This window comes from Mustela putorius, unplaced genomic scaffold (assembly GCF_011764305.1).
Source record: "Mustela putorius furo isolate JIRA1106 unplaced genomic scaffold, ASM1176430v1.1 tig00003845_pilon_pilon_pilon, whole genome shotgun sequence".
Classification (NCBI taxonomy): Eukaryota; Metazoa; Chordata; class Mammalia; order Carnivora; family Mustelidae; genus Mustela; species Mustela putorius.
The window spans coordinates 91585599-91600773 of NW_025421998.1; the positions used below are offsets into that span (position 1 = coordinate 91585599).

At 41.0% G+C, this 15175-nt stretch overlaps 1 protein-coding gene across 4 annotated transcripts in view; it reads left to right on the top strand.

Moving 5' to 3' along the window:
- Nucleotides 1-5376: 5376 nt before the first annotated feature.
- The window catches only part of TRIM24 (tripartite motif containing 24), a 95802-nt gene continuing 86003 nt past the window's right edge, over nucleotides 5377-15175 (top strand). For 2 of the 4 annotated variants that reach the window (XM_045063019.1, XM_045063020.1), the window contains exon 1: nucleotides 5378-5983. In XM_045063019.1, coding sequence (XP_044918954.1) covers nucleotides 5620-5983 — 364 coding nt within the window. In that variant the 5' untranslated portion in view covers nucleotides 5378-5619. Of the gene's footprint in view, nucleotides 5984-15175 lie in introns of all 4 variants that reach the window. The other 2 variants (XM_013050010.2, XM_013050006.2) reach the window with 2 other exon arrangements.

The window sequence follows — 15175 nt, forward strand, 5'->3', positions numbered from 1 at the left end:
TCCGAAAACATGTGCCTCAGAAGCAATAAATTCTTAGGGGGGCTATGTCAGACACCTTTGGGCTAAATTAAGAACAAGTTATAGAAAGGAAGAACAGGCAGAGCTAAAAGTAGTCCTTGATACACATCACATCATAAAAGCAGACAAAAAGCTATGTAACAAATGAAGATTTGTTTCATATGGGGTAAATGTTAGGGGGAAAAAAAAACCTCAAAAGAATGACAATTTCCAAAAGTACAGATGTGTACCAGGAATTCTATTATCACATGAAATATTTCTTGGGAAGAAGAAATGGCCTCTGCTCTGTTTGTGTTTTATGTCGGGTTGTGCTAGGATACATTTTTTATAAGTTATTTCTCGGAATACACCATGTCATCAGTTTCAGAGTTCTTTCAAATCCCCACTGTGGTCCACCCACTCATTTCTCACCTATTTTCCCCCTTTCCCCACAGAGGGTTATGAATCTCCTCATTGTCTTTCCAGCTGCTAGCTACTCCACTTTTTCTTCTCTTGTTATCTGCAGTTGTTACTCCTTTTTCCTTTTATTCTATTTGTTTTCTTTCATTTGTTCCCGTATTATCTTCTTTGTTCTCACCCTCTTTTTTTTCCCCCCTTGGTCATCTGATTGACTTGCACTTGATCTATGAGTTTTCTGTTGCTTCTTTCTTCTTTTTCTTCTCTGCAATTCTTAATCTCATAATAAAACCCGAAGTGCTTCCACAGAGCAGGCAGAATATTAAAATGTGGGGCTGCTCTCTGCTCTTAGATATTCCCAGAATGGTCTGCAGAGGTATTGCTCCCAGCACCTAAGTTAACTTGCTCCAAATGTCTGTAACATCTCAGTCCACTAAATTTCATGAGTCAATATTCAGTTTACAGGCCACTTCATTGCTCTCGTCCATCAGACAAGGGAATAAATGTGCCCCTTTGCCTGTCACTCCCCAGCCCTTCGGCGACTTCTATTCCTCCACACTTCATGTTCTAAAACCAACGTTTACCTAAAAAAATGACTACAGGAGGGAGGTAATTCGGGGAAAGGGAAATCACTGCAGTGACCTCTCCCGAGCCTTCCTCTTCAAGCAAATGGCTCACAAGAAGCAACAAACAAACAAACAAGCAAACAAAACCATTGAGCAAAGGAGCTATAATTGAGGTTGAAGCAAAGGGTGAAAGGAAGAAAGCAGGAGGAGCCAACCTCTAGATTTTTTGCTTCCAGGCGATTTTTGGGATATGAAAAGAATACGAAAGAGAAGAGTTGGTTCTTAGTCCAAAGGAGTTACAATCTAGTAGGAGAAATGGTATGCCCTTTGTCTTGGCTGTCCCCAAGACCACCTCCGTTTCAAAGATCTGCTGGAAGGATTCATAGGACTCAGAAAAATAGATCCATCTCTATCCCAGTTACTAATCATTATGGCAAAAGGATACAGATTAAAATTAGTAAAGGAAAAAGGCACATAGGCAAAGCCCAGGAGAAACCAGAAGGGAGCCTCCAGGAGTCTTCTGCCAGTGGAGTCTCACCAGAGGGCTTAATTCTCTAGCAGTTTTGTGTAACGACATGGGTAAAGTTGCCAGCAAGGGACAGACACCAAGTCTTGGTATCAGGGATTTTAACTGGGGGTCAGTCACACCAGCATGGAGTGCCCAGGTGACTGACCTTAACTATTTAGGCTACTGCCTTCACAAGGTCAAACACACTGTGACCCAGAGATTCAAGTATATTTAAAAAAAAAAAGTGTGAGCATAAGTCATATTGTTAGTATAAATTATGATCAAACTGTTAAGAGTGTAGGGCTAAAGCCTCAGGCATACAGCAACACTTTTATCAGGTAGGATAGAGGTTCAAAGGGCATCTCCCAAGAGCCCATTAAGGACCAAGTCTTTCTTTGGAATGTGCAGGATTTGAGTTACCCATGCTCACTGGGTTAACCCTTTATCCTGATGGCAGAAAATTTAACCTAATCCTATTCTCAGTTTCTTCAGGTTTTGTTTCCATTTTGGTTTTGGTCATCATTTTGGATTTTAAATCCATCAATATCATATTCATTTACCTTTCTAGGGCCATTTTGAAGATCGAAGGGTTTAATAGGCCATGGCATATGTGGGAAAGACAGTGGATCTAGGACATCCGCTCATGATGGCATACACAGAATGTGCCTTGCTTGCATTCGTACTCGATTGCTGAGACCGCCTTCGGTCCCTGCACAAGGCGTCCTTGTGCTAACAATGAGGTTGCAAGTTATCCAAGCCTCTCAGCTACTACAGAAGGTGCAGAAATCTTTTCCTTATTCCTCTGTGGCTATAGAAAATTAGGTAAAGGGGGCTGTTTCACATCCTCCTTGCCTAGACATGTATCATAACCTCGAAGAATACTACTCAAAAATGATTTTGTTAAAGTCTCCTGGGAGACTGGAATTTCTATTCATCACTACCATGGAAGGGGTACACATGAGAGATCCTCACTGGCCTCAAATGTTCATGCTCTCCTTGCAGAGCCCTTTCTCTTCTAGCAGAGACAGATATTACCCCCCCTCTCTCAGAGGGATGATAGGGGTGGTGTTGGTGCAGTTTAGAAAATCACAAGCCATCCAGTTAGGCTGGAACTTAGAGTAGATATGGGCCAGCTGTAGGACCAGGCAGGGAGATCAGATAGGGCTGAAATTATGGAGAGCCTTGGATGAAGAAGGGAGTCAGAGCCATTATAGAACAAGAGTGGGAGAGAGATGAGAGTTATAATTAAGGAAGAATCATCTATCATAGTGTGGATCCCTGTGAAATATTTTTGCAATGCACTTGGGAAGACAATACCTAGGTAAGAAAGGCACATGATAAAAACAGTTAAAACAATAAATCCCTTTTCTGGAATTAAAAAGATCAGAAACCATATATAGTTGAACAAACTAAAACACACGATTGCTTTAACTACATGAGACTAGGAAGCCTAAGAATATGGAAAATAAAATTTTCTCTAAAACTGATTATCCATGATGATTTAAGAAACTAATCTAGGGAGTTGTTATCAAATTGTGTGGAATTCTCCAAAAACAAACTTCCACAATTTACCCTCATTTTTTCCTTCTGTACCACCATCATCAAAGGGAATAAAAGGCACTTGTCTTTAGTCTGCTTGAATCCTGTATACCATCTCTGTAATGAATTATTAGCATATTAAATCATTAATTTATAAAGCAGAATCTGCTTTCCTAGGATATAAAGATTTGCAAGGTGCAGCTACAAAAAGATGGGGTACAGAATGAGTACTGGGGAAAGAATGATGAACTTCATCTGGGGTGGTTTAGGGAGACAACTGGTAAGTCTGATTTTTAGGGAAAAGCATTCCAAAACAAAGGGAACAGCATGTGCAAAGCAGGGAGGTATTAAAATTGCTGTGTTATGCCCGAGTTTTCGTGTCTGAGAGACCACCAAGGAGCCAACACTGATGTAATCACACGAGGGTTTATTTGACAAGCTTAAGCTTGGGCCCCAGTATACCCGATGCAGTGGAGTAGGGACTTGGACCCCGAGCTTAGTTAAGGCATGGGTATTTATGGGTTCCTGTTACTAAAGCAGGGTGGGGATTCCTGGAACCAAAGCAGGGTGGAGGTCTCTGGAACCAAAGCAGGGTAGGGCTTACTAAAGCAGGGTGGGAGAAAGTTCAGCCCTGAGATGGCTGCTGGAGCTAAGATGGCTGTACCTACACTAAGGCTAAACCTGAGGTGGGATGGCCTTGATTTTTCTCAGCCTCCACAGCTGGTGCATAAAGTATGAGAGTAGAGGGAGAATCAGCTTGAGAGGTATAGGAAGGAAGAGGGATGAAATCATAGAGGGACGACGAGGGACGTTAGGTGGGTTAAGAAATTTGAGATGGCCCCTATTTTCCTAAGGGTTGTCCTGGATGGACCAGATCATAGTCACCAGATGCATCTAAAATTGGAATATTTGCTTTTAAGTAAGCTTGCCAGGTGATTCTTATGCAAACTAAGGTTTAAGTAACTACCACGGTACAAAATAAATAGATAGCCCTTGAAGGTCTTTAAGAAGGAGAACTTCACTCTTGGAGACCTACGGTGATTGGATTTAGGATTTGTTTGGGAAAGAGGCTAGTGGAAAAGGTAAGGAGAGTCAAGTTGCTCACCTTCATGCGTTTTTTTCTCCCAGGATCGTTCAACTTTAACAAGATCTTCTGACCCTATCCCACTTTCCTCAATGATCCCGCACTATTTCATTTGTATTTAAAATGGCACTTACATACAATTTTTTTACATGTGTGTGCAAAAGTTTGCCCCCCCCTTTTCTATACTTCAAGCTCTGAAAAAATAATTTTTTTTAGTCTCCACTCCCAGTATGGGGCTTGAACTTACAACCTTAAGATCAAGAGTCACATGTTCTACTGACGGAGACAGCCTGGCACCCCAAATTTGGCCATTTTTTGAGTGAAAATGTGTGTCCCTTCTGTGTAAGTCTGTGTTTTGGGGGGCAGGACGAAAAAAAATTTGAAGGAATTACTTGGACTTCAGTACTGAGATTTATTTTTATTTCTCAAAGTGATGCCACATTCATACAATAAAGACAGTTTCAAACAATCTTTATATATGTTTCTTGGAGAAAGAACCATCTTTATTCATTTGAAAAGCAAATCACTGACTTTAAAAATTAATTTCACCCTTTTCACTGGGGGGGAATCCTTTAAATTAAAAATCCCCGACTTTGCAAAAAGAACCTCCACCCTTATTCCTCATGTTCCCTCATTTCCTAATGGAGAAGAGTGAATTCAGGTGGCACATCCATGCTGTGGACAGCATCTTTCTCACCAACATTTCTCCATTTATAAAATTCTTCCCTTGTTTGCTCTTCACAATCTCTACTTCGTCATCCTTTGACCCTCCCACCATATTTACTCTTCCTACCGGACCCGGGTCTTTCAGCAGTAAAACGAGACTTTTCGGAGCAGTTACTTAATTAACCGCGTTGAGTACACACGGTGGAGCTCCGCCCCATAGGAGGGGCTAACACAGGCGGACCGAATTAGTCGGTCTGTCATTAACAAATGATCCCTTAATCTTTTCAGAGGAGCGAAACACACACAAAGGCCCAATCAGAAGCCGCGGCTCTAGGAGTTCGGTGGGGGCGGGGCTGGGCAAGCGCCTTCCCACCTCCCAGCCTCCCGCCGCGGCCGTCGGAGCCTCGCGGGCTCGGGCAGGCCCCGCCCCCTGGCCAGGCGCGGCGGCTATTGGGCGGCGCGTTCCTTGCCGTCGCCTCAGTTGCTGGGAGAGGGTGGGTGGGGGCGGGGCTTGAGGTGGGCCGGGGGCCCAGGGAGAAAGGCGGGGAGACGAGGGCGGGCTGGGCGGATTCGACGAGCGCCGCGGCGGTTGGCGAAGCGGACGGGGCGCAGCCTTCCCGGTGCGAGGAACGGTTCCCGCTGACAGATCCCCTTCTTCCGGCCGCGCCACCCGGGAGGCGGATCCCCGGGGCCTGAGGAGGCTTCCTCGGCCCGGCCCGGCCTCCCTCCCTCTCCCGCGGGTCACCCGAGCGGCCTGTGAGGAGGAGACGGAGGAGGTCGTCGGGGGCGGCGGCAGGCGGAGACCGCGCTCCCCCTTTCCCGGCGGCGGCGGGGGCAGGACAATGGAGGTGGCTGTGGAGAAGGCGGCGACGGCGGCCGCGGCGGCTTCGGCGGCGGCCGCCGGGGGGCCCTCGGCGGCGCCAAGCGGGGAGAACGAGGCCGAGAGTCGGCAGGGCCCCGACTCGGAGCGCGGAGGCGAGGCGGCCCGGCTCAACCTGTTGGACACTTGCGCCGTGTGCCACCAGAACATCCAGAGCCGGGCGCCCAAGCTGCTGCCCTGCCTGCACTCCTTCTGCCAGCGCTGCCTGCCCGCGCCCCAGCGCTACCTCATGCTGCCCGCGCCCATGCTGGGTTCGGCCGAGACCCCGCCGCCCGTCCCCGCCCCCGGCTCGCCGGTCAGCGGCTCCTCGCCGTTCGCCACCCAAGGTGAGAGCCGGCCGTGGGCGCGGGGGAGCCCGGGGAGGGGCTCGGGGAGGCGAGCGCCCTTGTGCGGCGCGACCCGCTGTCATGTCGCCGCCGCCCGGGGTGCGCGGCGGGGGAGGGGCGAGGAGGAGGGTCTGTGTTGGCGGCGGTGACATGGAGGGCCCGCGCGCTCTGCGGCGTGCCGCGCGCCCCGCGAGCAACTTCCACGGGTGCCGAGGACTTGGCGGCGCCGCTGCCGCTCCTCCTGCTGCTCGGCGTTCTCCTCCGGGGTTGGGTGGCCCGGGCGACCCGCACTTTTGAAAACCTCTGTTGGAGTGGGCTCTAGTGGGTATCTCGGATTCTTTGCCGACTGCATCTTGTTAACTGCTACCCTCTGCCTCCCCAGAGCTTTGTCCGGGTCCATATGATCCTAATCATCTCGTGTATACCCACGTTATTTGAGCTGGAGGGGGGGAAGGGAGGGATGAAGATGAAGTGATGGTGACTTTCTTCGGTGATTGATTACAGGTCGGATGCCGTCTGTTTACTATCTTGCCTGTTTCAGGTTCTTTACCTTAACGAGTCCCCGATTTTACTCCCTTCTGCTAGGGACAAAGGAACCAAAAGAAACGGCATTTTGTTGTCTTTTCTCATTGGAAGATTTTCTTTTGAAACGGTAAAGGGTAAAGAGAAACAGAACAAAGTGACTTGGGGGGCAGGCTTTTCTTGTATTTCTTAGAGGACAGCTAGAAATGTTGAAGTTGCTGTTCTCTTTGTGGTATTTGTTACGGTATAATGAGACTTTTGACAGGTAGTTCCCTTTGCTAACGTTAACAGGTTTGAAACATTTAAAGTTAGTCGAAGTAAGTACAGTAGTTATTCTGGAAGAATGCTTGAGGATTTTAAATTGTAATAGTGCAAATATTGGAGCACCCCTTTTTTTAAAAATAGAAAGTAACTGGAAAAGGGAATAATTCATTTTTAATACATACTTTGTTAGAGGGTCTAGTTGATTCGAGATAAAATGCTGATTAAATAATTGAAGCTGGGTCAAGGTGTATATATAAAATTGATGCATAAATAGTGGTTTTAGACTCTTCATTTGATTATATGTTACAAACAGTATCTAGTTGAGGGAGCCAGTTTTCCATGGGTCGCTCAGTTTCTGCAGGTCATGCCAGGGAGGTACTGACTGCCCTTTGTTTCTATTTTTAGAAGATGTTTCTGTAAGGATCAGCCTTGAAAGATAGAGATAGTGTCTTCCACCAGAGCAAAGATCAGGCATGCACACGGTCCAGTTAATGTCTACTGGAGTTAAAGGCCGGCATGCTTACTGCCCATGATAAAAGATTGGGCTTCTCTAAGCTTAGGTGTCCTCCTGTGTAACACAACCCACTCCTCTGCAGGTGTCAGCTGGCCCTTTTCACCTTGTCTGGTGGGAAATGGAATTCTGGCAACCAGTGCAAAAATGTTGATGCTCTGGCTTATGTTATTGCGAGTAACTAATAAACTGCCCCTTGTCTCATCCCTGAGTCTTTGTATCTTGTACCAGATGGTAAGCTAGCTTGCAAGTAGGCTGAAGTCTCAGATCTTTCACACTGTTTTCTCTGATGTGGCTCACCTGTGGAAATTTCGTGTAAGTGAAACTTCAATCTTTGTTCTTAATTTTTAGACACATTTTAAGGTTTCTTTTATTTATATTTTAACTGGTCAAGCAGGCTGGTAGCCAATTAGGATCTGGGTTTTGCATAATTCTAGAATTAAGACATCATATTCCTGGCCATGATGCTTAGACCTGAATGAATGAGAACATGGGTTCTCATTAATAACTCTGAAAACATGTTTTCAATTTCAGATTTCTCAAAATGTTCTGTGTAATTCTAGTCTCTCAGTGTATTTTATCTTAGTGTTTGTATTATCAGCAAGAGTTCCAAGAAAGCATTTAAATTAGAAGGTAATGTTTTTGTTTTTATACTAAGAAAGACAAAGTCTCTAACAATGGTATTTTAAATATAGTACAAGAGAAGTTAGGGTTATGTTCAATAAATTAAAGATACATCTATCCTGAATCTTACCGACTTGAATATATTCTCCCTTCTCTCCTTGCAAACTTATTTTAATACTAGCTGAAGTAAAACTTGAGCCAGTACATTTTATAAATATATAGGGTTCATTTGATCACCTGTACTGCCTTCTCCTAATGAAACTGGATAGTCATTATGGGTCAGTCTTTAATACCTGCAGGAGCTAAGCTAACTATCTGAGTTAGAGACCTATGATCTTGGGGGTGAAATAATAGGAATGAGGGGGAAGGGAAAGGGAGAGGAAGCAAACTAAGCTCCAGCAGGTTGTCATGCAAGAGAGGGGAGGACCAGTATTAAAGGATATATATATATATATATATAATTTTTCTTAATGAGAAGTCTGAAGCCCAGATTTCTGTGAGAGCTTTCTCTAGTATTAGATATTGGCAAGTAAATTAAAAAAAATAAAAATAATAAACATGCACACAGGCCCATTCTATAGGTCAAACAAAACAAGTTTTGTGGAGGCCATAATCATGTTGTAGTTACACTCTTCCCTTTTAGATTTAGATAGTGGTTTTCAAATTTGTAGCTGTACTAGAGTCATTGGTGTATTTGTTAAAAATTTAGATTTCTAGAGGTGACTGGGTGGCTCAGTTGGTTAAGTGTCTCCCTTCAGGCCAGGTCATCATCTCAGGATCCTGGGATCCTAGCCCCTACGGGGTAGCGGACTCTGTGCTCAGCAGAGAGCCTGCATCTGCCTCTTCCTCTGCCCCTCCTCCCTGCTTTTTCACCCACACTCTCTCTCTGAAATAAATAAAAATCTTAAAAAAATTTAGATTTCTAGGCCCACCCTCCAGAGAGCTTGGTGTATTTGTAGAATTCTAGAGTATAGTATTAAACCCTAGTATTTCTTTAGTTCAAGCAGTATTATATTCCAAAATAAAATGATCATAAGAGGATTCTTTAGGAAATTAAGACCAAAATTCAAGGTATAGAATAATAGTTTACTATCAGGCCGAATTTTTCTATTTAGTAATTTTTGGTGCTCCCTGTTAATCCTAAATGAAATTCATAGAAAATAAATCCTTCTAAAATATTTTTTGTGAAAAAGAAATAAGGCTCACTTATAATAACAAAAAGATATATATTATAATTTATAAATGCTCAGACACAATTATGCTAGTTCCCAACACTTCATTGAGAACATGGGTTGAAACTGTCCTTTGTAAGGCTGCCAGTTGGAAGGAATGAGGTTGAGTGACCACATGCTAAAAGTTGGATGACTACCTCAAGTGTGACTGTCATTTTCTTAGTGTGAGGTTATATCCAGGAAAGAGGGAAGAGCTTAGAAAATAGATTTTCTTTAGGTACATTATAGGTACCTGAAGTCAGAAGACGAACTGATCTTAAAGAAGTGTTAAACATTGTGCAATATTTTGTGGCATTCGTGTAGTGTTCAGTAAGAGTTGCAAGCTCTAAGCTATTTTTTCCTTTTAAATTTTTTGTTTATATTAAATTAGCCAACATATAGTACATCATTAGTTTCAGGTGTAGTGTTCAATAATTTATTGGTTGCCTGTTACTCCCAGTGTTCATCACATCATGTGCCCTCCTTAATGCCCATCACCCAGTTACCCCATTCCCTCACCCTAAGCTATTTTTACAAGAATACTGGGCATACTCTTGAAAAGGGTCACATTATTTGCCCATGGAGAGTAAAAAATAGGAATCCATCAGTTTTCTTACACTTTTTTTTTTTTTAAGATTTTATTTATTTTTCTGACAGACTGAGATCATAAGGAGGCAGAGAGGCAGGCAGAGAGAGAGAGGAGGAAGCAGGCTCCCCGCTGAGTAGAGAGCCCGATGCTGGGCTCTGGGATCATGACCTGAGCCGAAGGCAGAGGCTTTAACCCACTGAGCCACCCAGGTGCCCAGTTTTCTTACACTTCTTAACTGGCAGTCTATAACATGTAACTGTCAATTCTGGGATATAATTTTTTTGGGTTCTTGGTGAGAGGTATAAATCACCTTGTGAATACAAGATACAATGTCAGAGAATTAATAGTATTTGAGACAGATCCATATTGCCTACCAGTTTTGTACATAAACAGTTCTATATATGGTATTCACCTGTTAATGGAAATTATACTATTGTTTTGAATTGGGGGCTATTATGAATAAAACTGTTACAAATATTTGTAGACAAGTCTTTATGTGGATGTGTTCATTTCCTTGAGTAAATACTTAGAATTGGAATTTCTTGTTTGCATCATAAATGTGTATTTACACTGGTTGTACTGTTTTGCATTCCTTCCAGCAACGTTTGAGAATTCCAGTTGGTTCATATCCTCGCCAGTTTGGGTGTTAGTCTTTAATTTTATTCATTCTAGTATGTGCAAAGGGGAGTCTCATGGTTTTAATTTTCATTTCCCTGATGAATAATGATGTGCTTATTAGTTATTACAGCTTTTTGGTAGAATTTCAGTTTGTCTTTTGTAGATTTTTAAAATTATGTAATTGGTTACATTATTGAAAAGTAAATATTCTTGATATACATTCTATAATCTGGTCCTTTGTTAGATGATACATGCACATATTTACATCTGTGGCTTGCCTCTTCATTTTCTTAATAGTGTCTTTTGAAGAGCTGAAGTTTTAAATTTTACTTAAATCTGATTTGTCATTTTTTTTTCTTTTACAGTTAATTCTTTGCCTACCCTAAGTTTACTAAGACTTTGTCCTTTCAGCACTTTTATAGTTTTGGTTTTTATATTTAGATGTATCCTCTATTTGAGCAATTTTTGTATGAGGCATAAGAGTTGAGGTTCATGTTTTCAACCATATGTTAAAGTACCATTTATTGAAAAGGGTACTTTTCCCATTATGTCACTTTGGCATTTTTGTTAAAAATCAGTTTAACATATATGTCTGGCTCTATTTCTATACACTTTTCTGTTCTTTTGAGCTATCCGGTCAATAATAAGTGGGTTTTTTTTGTTGTTGTTGTTTTTGTTTTTTTGTTGTTTTTTTTTAATTGGTGTAGCTTCTTTCTTTCTTTCTTTCTTTTTTAGATTTTATTTATTTATATGAGAGCACCAGAGAGCACATGGCAGCATGAGCAGAGGGAGGGGCAGATGCAGAGGGAGAAGCAGAAATAGACTTCTGCTGGGCAGGGAGCTTGGTGTGGGGCGCCAGCCCAGGACCCTCGAATGGTGACCTAAGCCGAAGGCAGCCGCTTAACCGACTGAGCCACCCAGGTGCCCCTGTTGCCATAGCTTTTAAAGTAAATTTTCAGTTGGACAGTTTTGTTATTGTTTTGCTCTTTGAAGTCCTTTACATTTCTTCATAAATTTTAAAATCATCTTGTTAATTTCTGCTACGATTTTGATTAGAATTGCATTAAATCCAGATACTACTTTGGGAGAATGATCTAACAACATTGAGTATTCCTATCTATAAACATGTTTTATCTCCTATTTAGATCTTTAATTGCTTTCAACACTATTTTATCATAGTAGTCTTGCACAGTATTTTAGTTTATTCCAAAAATATTTTATGATGTTGTTTAATGATACCGGTATTTTTAGGAAATATCATTTCTAATTGTTGATAGCTAAAATACAATTTACTTTTGTTTATTGATTGTATCCCATTATCTTTCTAAATTTGATTATTAAATCTTAGGAGTTTTTATTTTAAAAATCATAGTTTTTTTTGTCTATTAAGATTTTCTTCTTAGACTATCCTGTTGCTCACAGGTAGATAGTTTTACTTCTTTCTTTCCTAATTTCTGTTATCTTCTTCCCTTATTAAACTAAATAGGACCTCCAGTTCAATATTGAATAGAAGTTTAATTTCACTGTTAAATGAGAGGTGACATTCTTGCCTTATTCCTGATCTTAGGAGGATAACGTTAGTTGTTCATCATATGTTAGAACTATTAGCTTTTTACAGTTGCCTATTATCAAAATTAAGAAGCTCCCTTCTGTTCATAGTGTGCTGTGGATTTTAATTGTGTTGGATGATGAATTTTGTTAAATGCAGTTTCTGCATCTGTTAAAATGGTGATCTGGGTTTTCACCTTTTTTCTGTTAATGTCATGAAGATGTTAAACCTATCTTGCATTCTTGGGATATGCTCTGCTTGGTCACCATGTATTATCCTGTTTGTGTACTTATGGATTTGATTTGCTAATATTTTAAGGACTTTTTATGTTCTTGGGGAATATTGGTGATAAGAGTTTTCTTGTATCTTTATCTGATTTTGGTATCAGGGTAGTAACTGGCCTCAAAAACTATATAAAGTGTTCCATCTCTAGTTTTCTGAAAAAGGTTTTGTAAAATTACTATTAATTCTTTAAATATTTGACAGAATTCAATGAATCCATTTGGGTTTAGAGTTTTATTTATGAGAAGGTTTTTGATTAGGAATTCAGTGTCTTTACTTGATAAAGGGCTGTTCAGATGTTTTATTTCTTCATGAATCTGTTTAGATAAATTGAAAATTTTCTGTTTCATCTAATTGGTACATTTTTAGCATATATTTGTTCATACATTCCCTTTCCCTTTTAATGTTTTCAGGGCCTGAACAATGTCCCGGACCTCCTTTGTTTCTATTTGTAGTGTTTGCTCTTTTTCTTGCTTGCTATTCCTAAGGGCTTATCAACTAACTTTTGGCTTTGTTAATTTTACTTGTCTCTGCTTTAAGGGTAGAGTTTTTCTCTCTAAGCACACACGTTGGCCACCTCAAACAAATTTTGTGTTTTTAACATTCTATTAAAATATTTTAAAATTTTTCTTGTGATTTCTTTTGTGACTGATGGATTGCTCAGAAATGTGTTAATTTAAAGTTATTTCGAGGCAGGGTGGGGGAGGGGGTTGCGCCCGGGTGGCTCAGTGGGTTAAAGCCCTTGCCTTGGGCTCAGGTCCTGATCCCAGAGTCCTGGGATTGAGCCCCGCCATGGGGCTTTCTGCTCAGCGGGGGGCCTGCTTCTTCCTCTCTTTCTGCCTGCCTCTCTACTTGTGATCTCTGTCTGTCAAATAAATAAAATCTTAAAAAGAATTTAAAGTTATTTGAGGATTTTCTGTATCACTTATTTCCATTGTAGCAAGAAAAAAATACTGTTTTTTTGCTAAGTCTGTAAGACTTCACTCTTTTAAAGTTATTGAGACATTTCATTTCCTAATATATTGTATTGTATATTGAATGGTCTGTGTGTATTTGAAAATAATTTAAATTATATCCATAGTTGTTTGGTGTAGTTCTGTGCATGTCAGTTAGGTCAAGTTGTTTGAGATTGTTGTGAAAATCTTTGTTTTGGTTTGGTTTTCTTTTTTAGGGGGGTAGTTCTAATTGTTCTATCTGTAATGGAGAGAAGAATGTTAAAATCTCATGGTTGTTGACCTTTTTATTCCTTTAATGCTGATTTTTGCTGCAAGTATTTTGAAGCTTTATCTAATTGATTGTCTGCCTTTTGAACACTATGAAATGTTCTTTCTCTCTCATACTACTTTTTCATGAAGTCTTCATTGTCTTAGGTTAATACAACTATACCAATTTTCTACCTCTGTTTGAATGGTGTATTTTTCCATTCTTTTACCTTTTAACCTTTCTATTTAAAGTAGGTCTCTTGTACATAGTAAATAGTAGTGTCTTGCTTTTTAAATCCAACCTATAAATTTTTGCTTTTAATTGTTTAACCATTTACATTTTAAGTAATTATTAGTATGGTCAAGTTTAAGGCTACTTTTTAAAACTTTTTCTCTTTGTTCCTCCTGGGCCTTTAGTATCTTTGTTTTTCTCAATCCCTTAGCTACTGTTCTCTGGTAAGCTTCGCAAAGTCTTGCTGTGCACATGCATGGTATCCTTCAGCCAAGGACTTGGAGAAACCCTGGAGAGACAGCGGGCACCCTCACTATTTGGGGCTCTCCTCTGTTCGGTGTTTAATTTGTTTCAAGCCCTAGATCTTTCTCAGGCTTTTTAAGCTATGTTCTATTTAGGCTCTTGCTGCCTACATTATGGTTGGGAAATGGTCCCCAGGCAGAGAATCAGGACATCTTAGAGTTCACCTCCTGAATGTCCCCTTTTTCAGGGATCACAGTCCTCATTGCCAGTTGTCCAATGCCGGAAGACAGATGCGTCATGTATTCTTCCCAGTTACATACAGTTGTTTATGGTAGACAAACTTGTCTTGTTACTGGTTACACTGTCCTGGTGGAAAGTTGATGTCAAAATACCATTTTTAGATTGCATTGCTCCTTTTTAATATACTTACATGTGGGTAATTTGGTTCTTGTGTCTCTAGGTCTCACCAAGTTAAACTATCATCCTAAATGCATGAGCCCTACATTTCTTCTTATAACCTTGACCCCTTTCTCAAATTTACATCTTCATTTTCAAGTACATACCAGACCAGTAGTCTCCAGAATGGGATGTGTGTCACACATTATGAGGTAACATAATTCATTGAGTTGAAAGAAAACATTAGAACTTTTTAAAGTTAAGCTTTAAAGTACTTGATAAGTGGAATGTCACATGAATAAGCATGGATAATAAACATGAATAAGCATTAATGGTCACATGAATAAGCATGTCAAATGGCTACATTTTGCATATAGCATACAGAGTATTCTAAGGGGGAGGAATGAGGGCTGCTGCAAGTCCAAAAGGTATCTTTGACAGAGTTAGGAATACCTGTCCTCTTGGCATATGTAGCACCAACAACTACATGGCATAAGAAGTAGAATGCATATTAATCTTTATTTGCCCTCTTAAATTAAGTAGTCCCTTGTGCTGTACAACCAAACTTTCCACAGCTGCTCTGGAGGTAGTAGGATTTCTATACTGCAGACCCTATTATGATCCCCACTCCACCCCTAGCACACATAGACATGTATTGTAACAATTTACATGTTCTTGGATAAGTTGGCTTATAGTTTGTAACCTCTATTTTTAACTAAAATGACTGACAAAAATTGAAGATCATGATAAGCCCTTACCAGGACCCTGACATAAAAAACCCTGTAATCTCAGTTCCTGGGAAATTCCCATATGGAGGCCACTTGAAAAAGCCCCTCAGTTTCAGCAGCCTGGAGAATCCCTAAGTTGTAGGATGTAGGGCACATGTGTAATGGCAATAAAAAGTGGTCCCCAGCTTCAATTAATAGAACAGAGAGTTGCATTTAAGTCT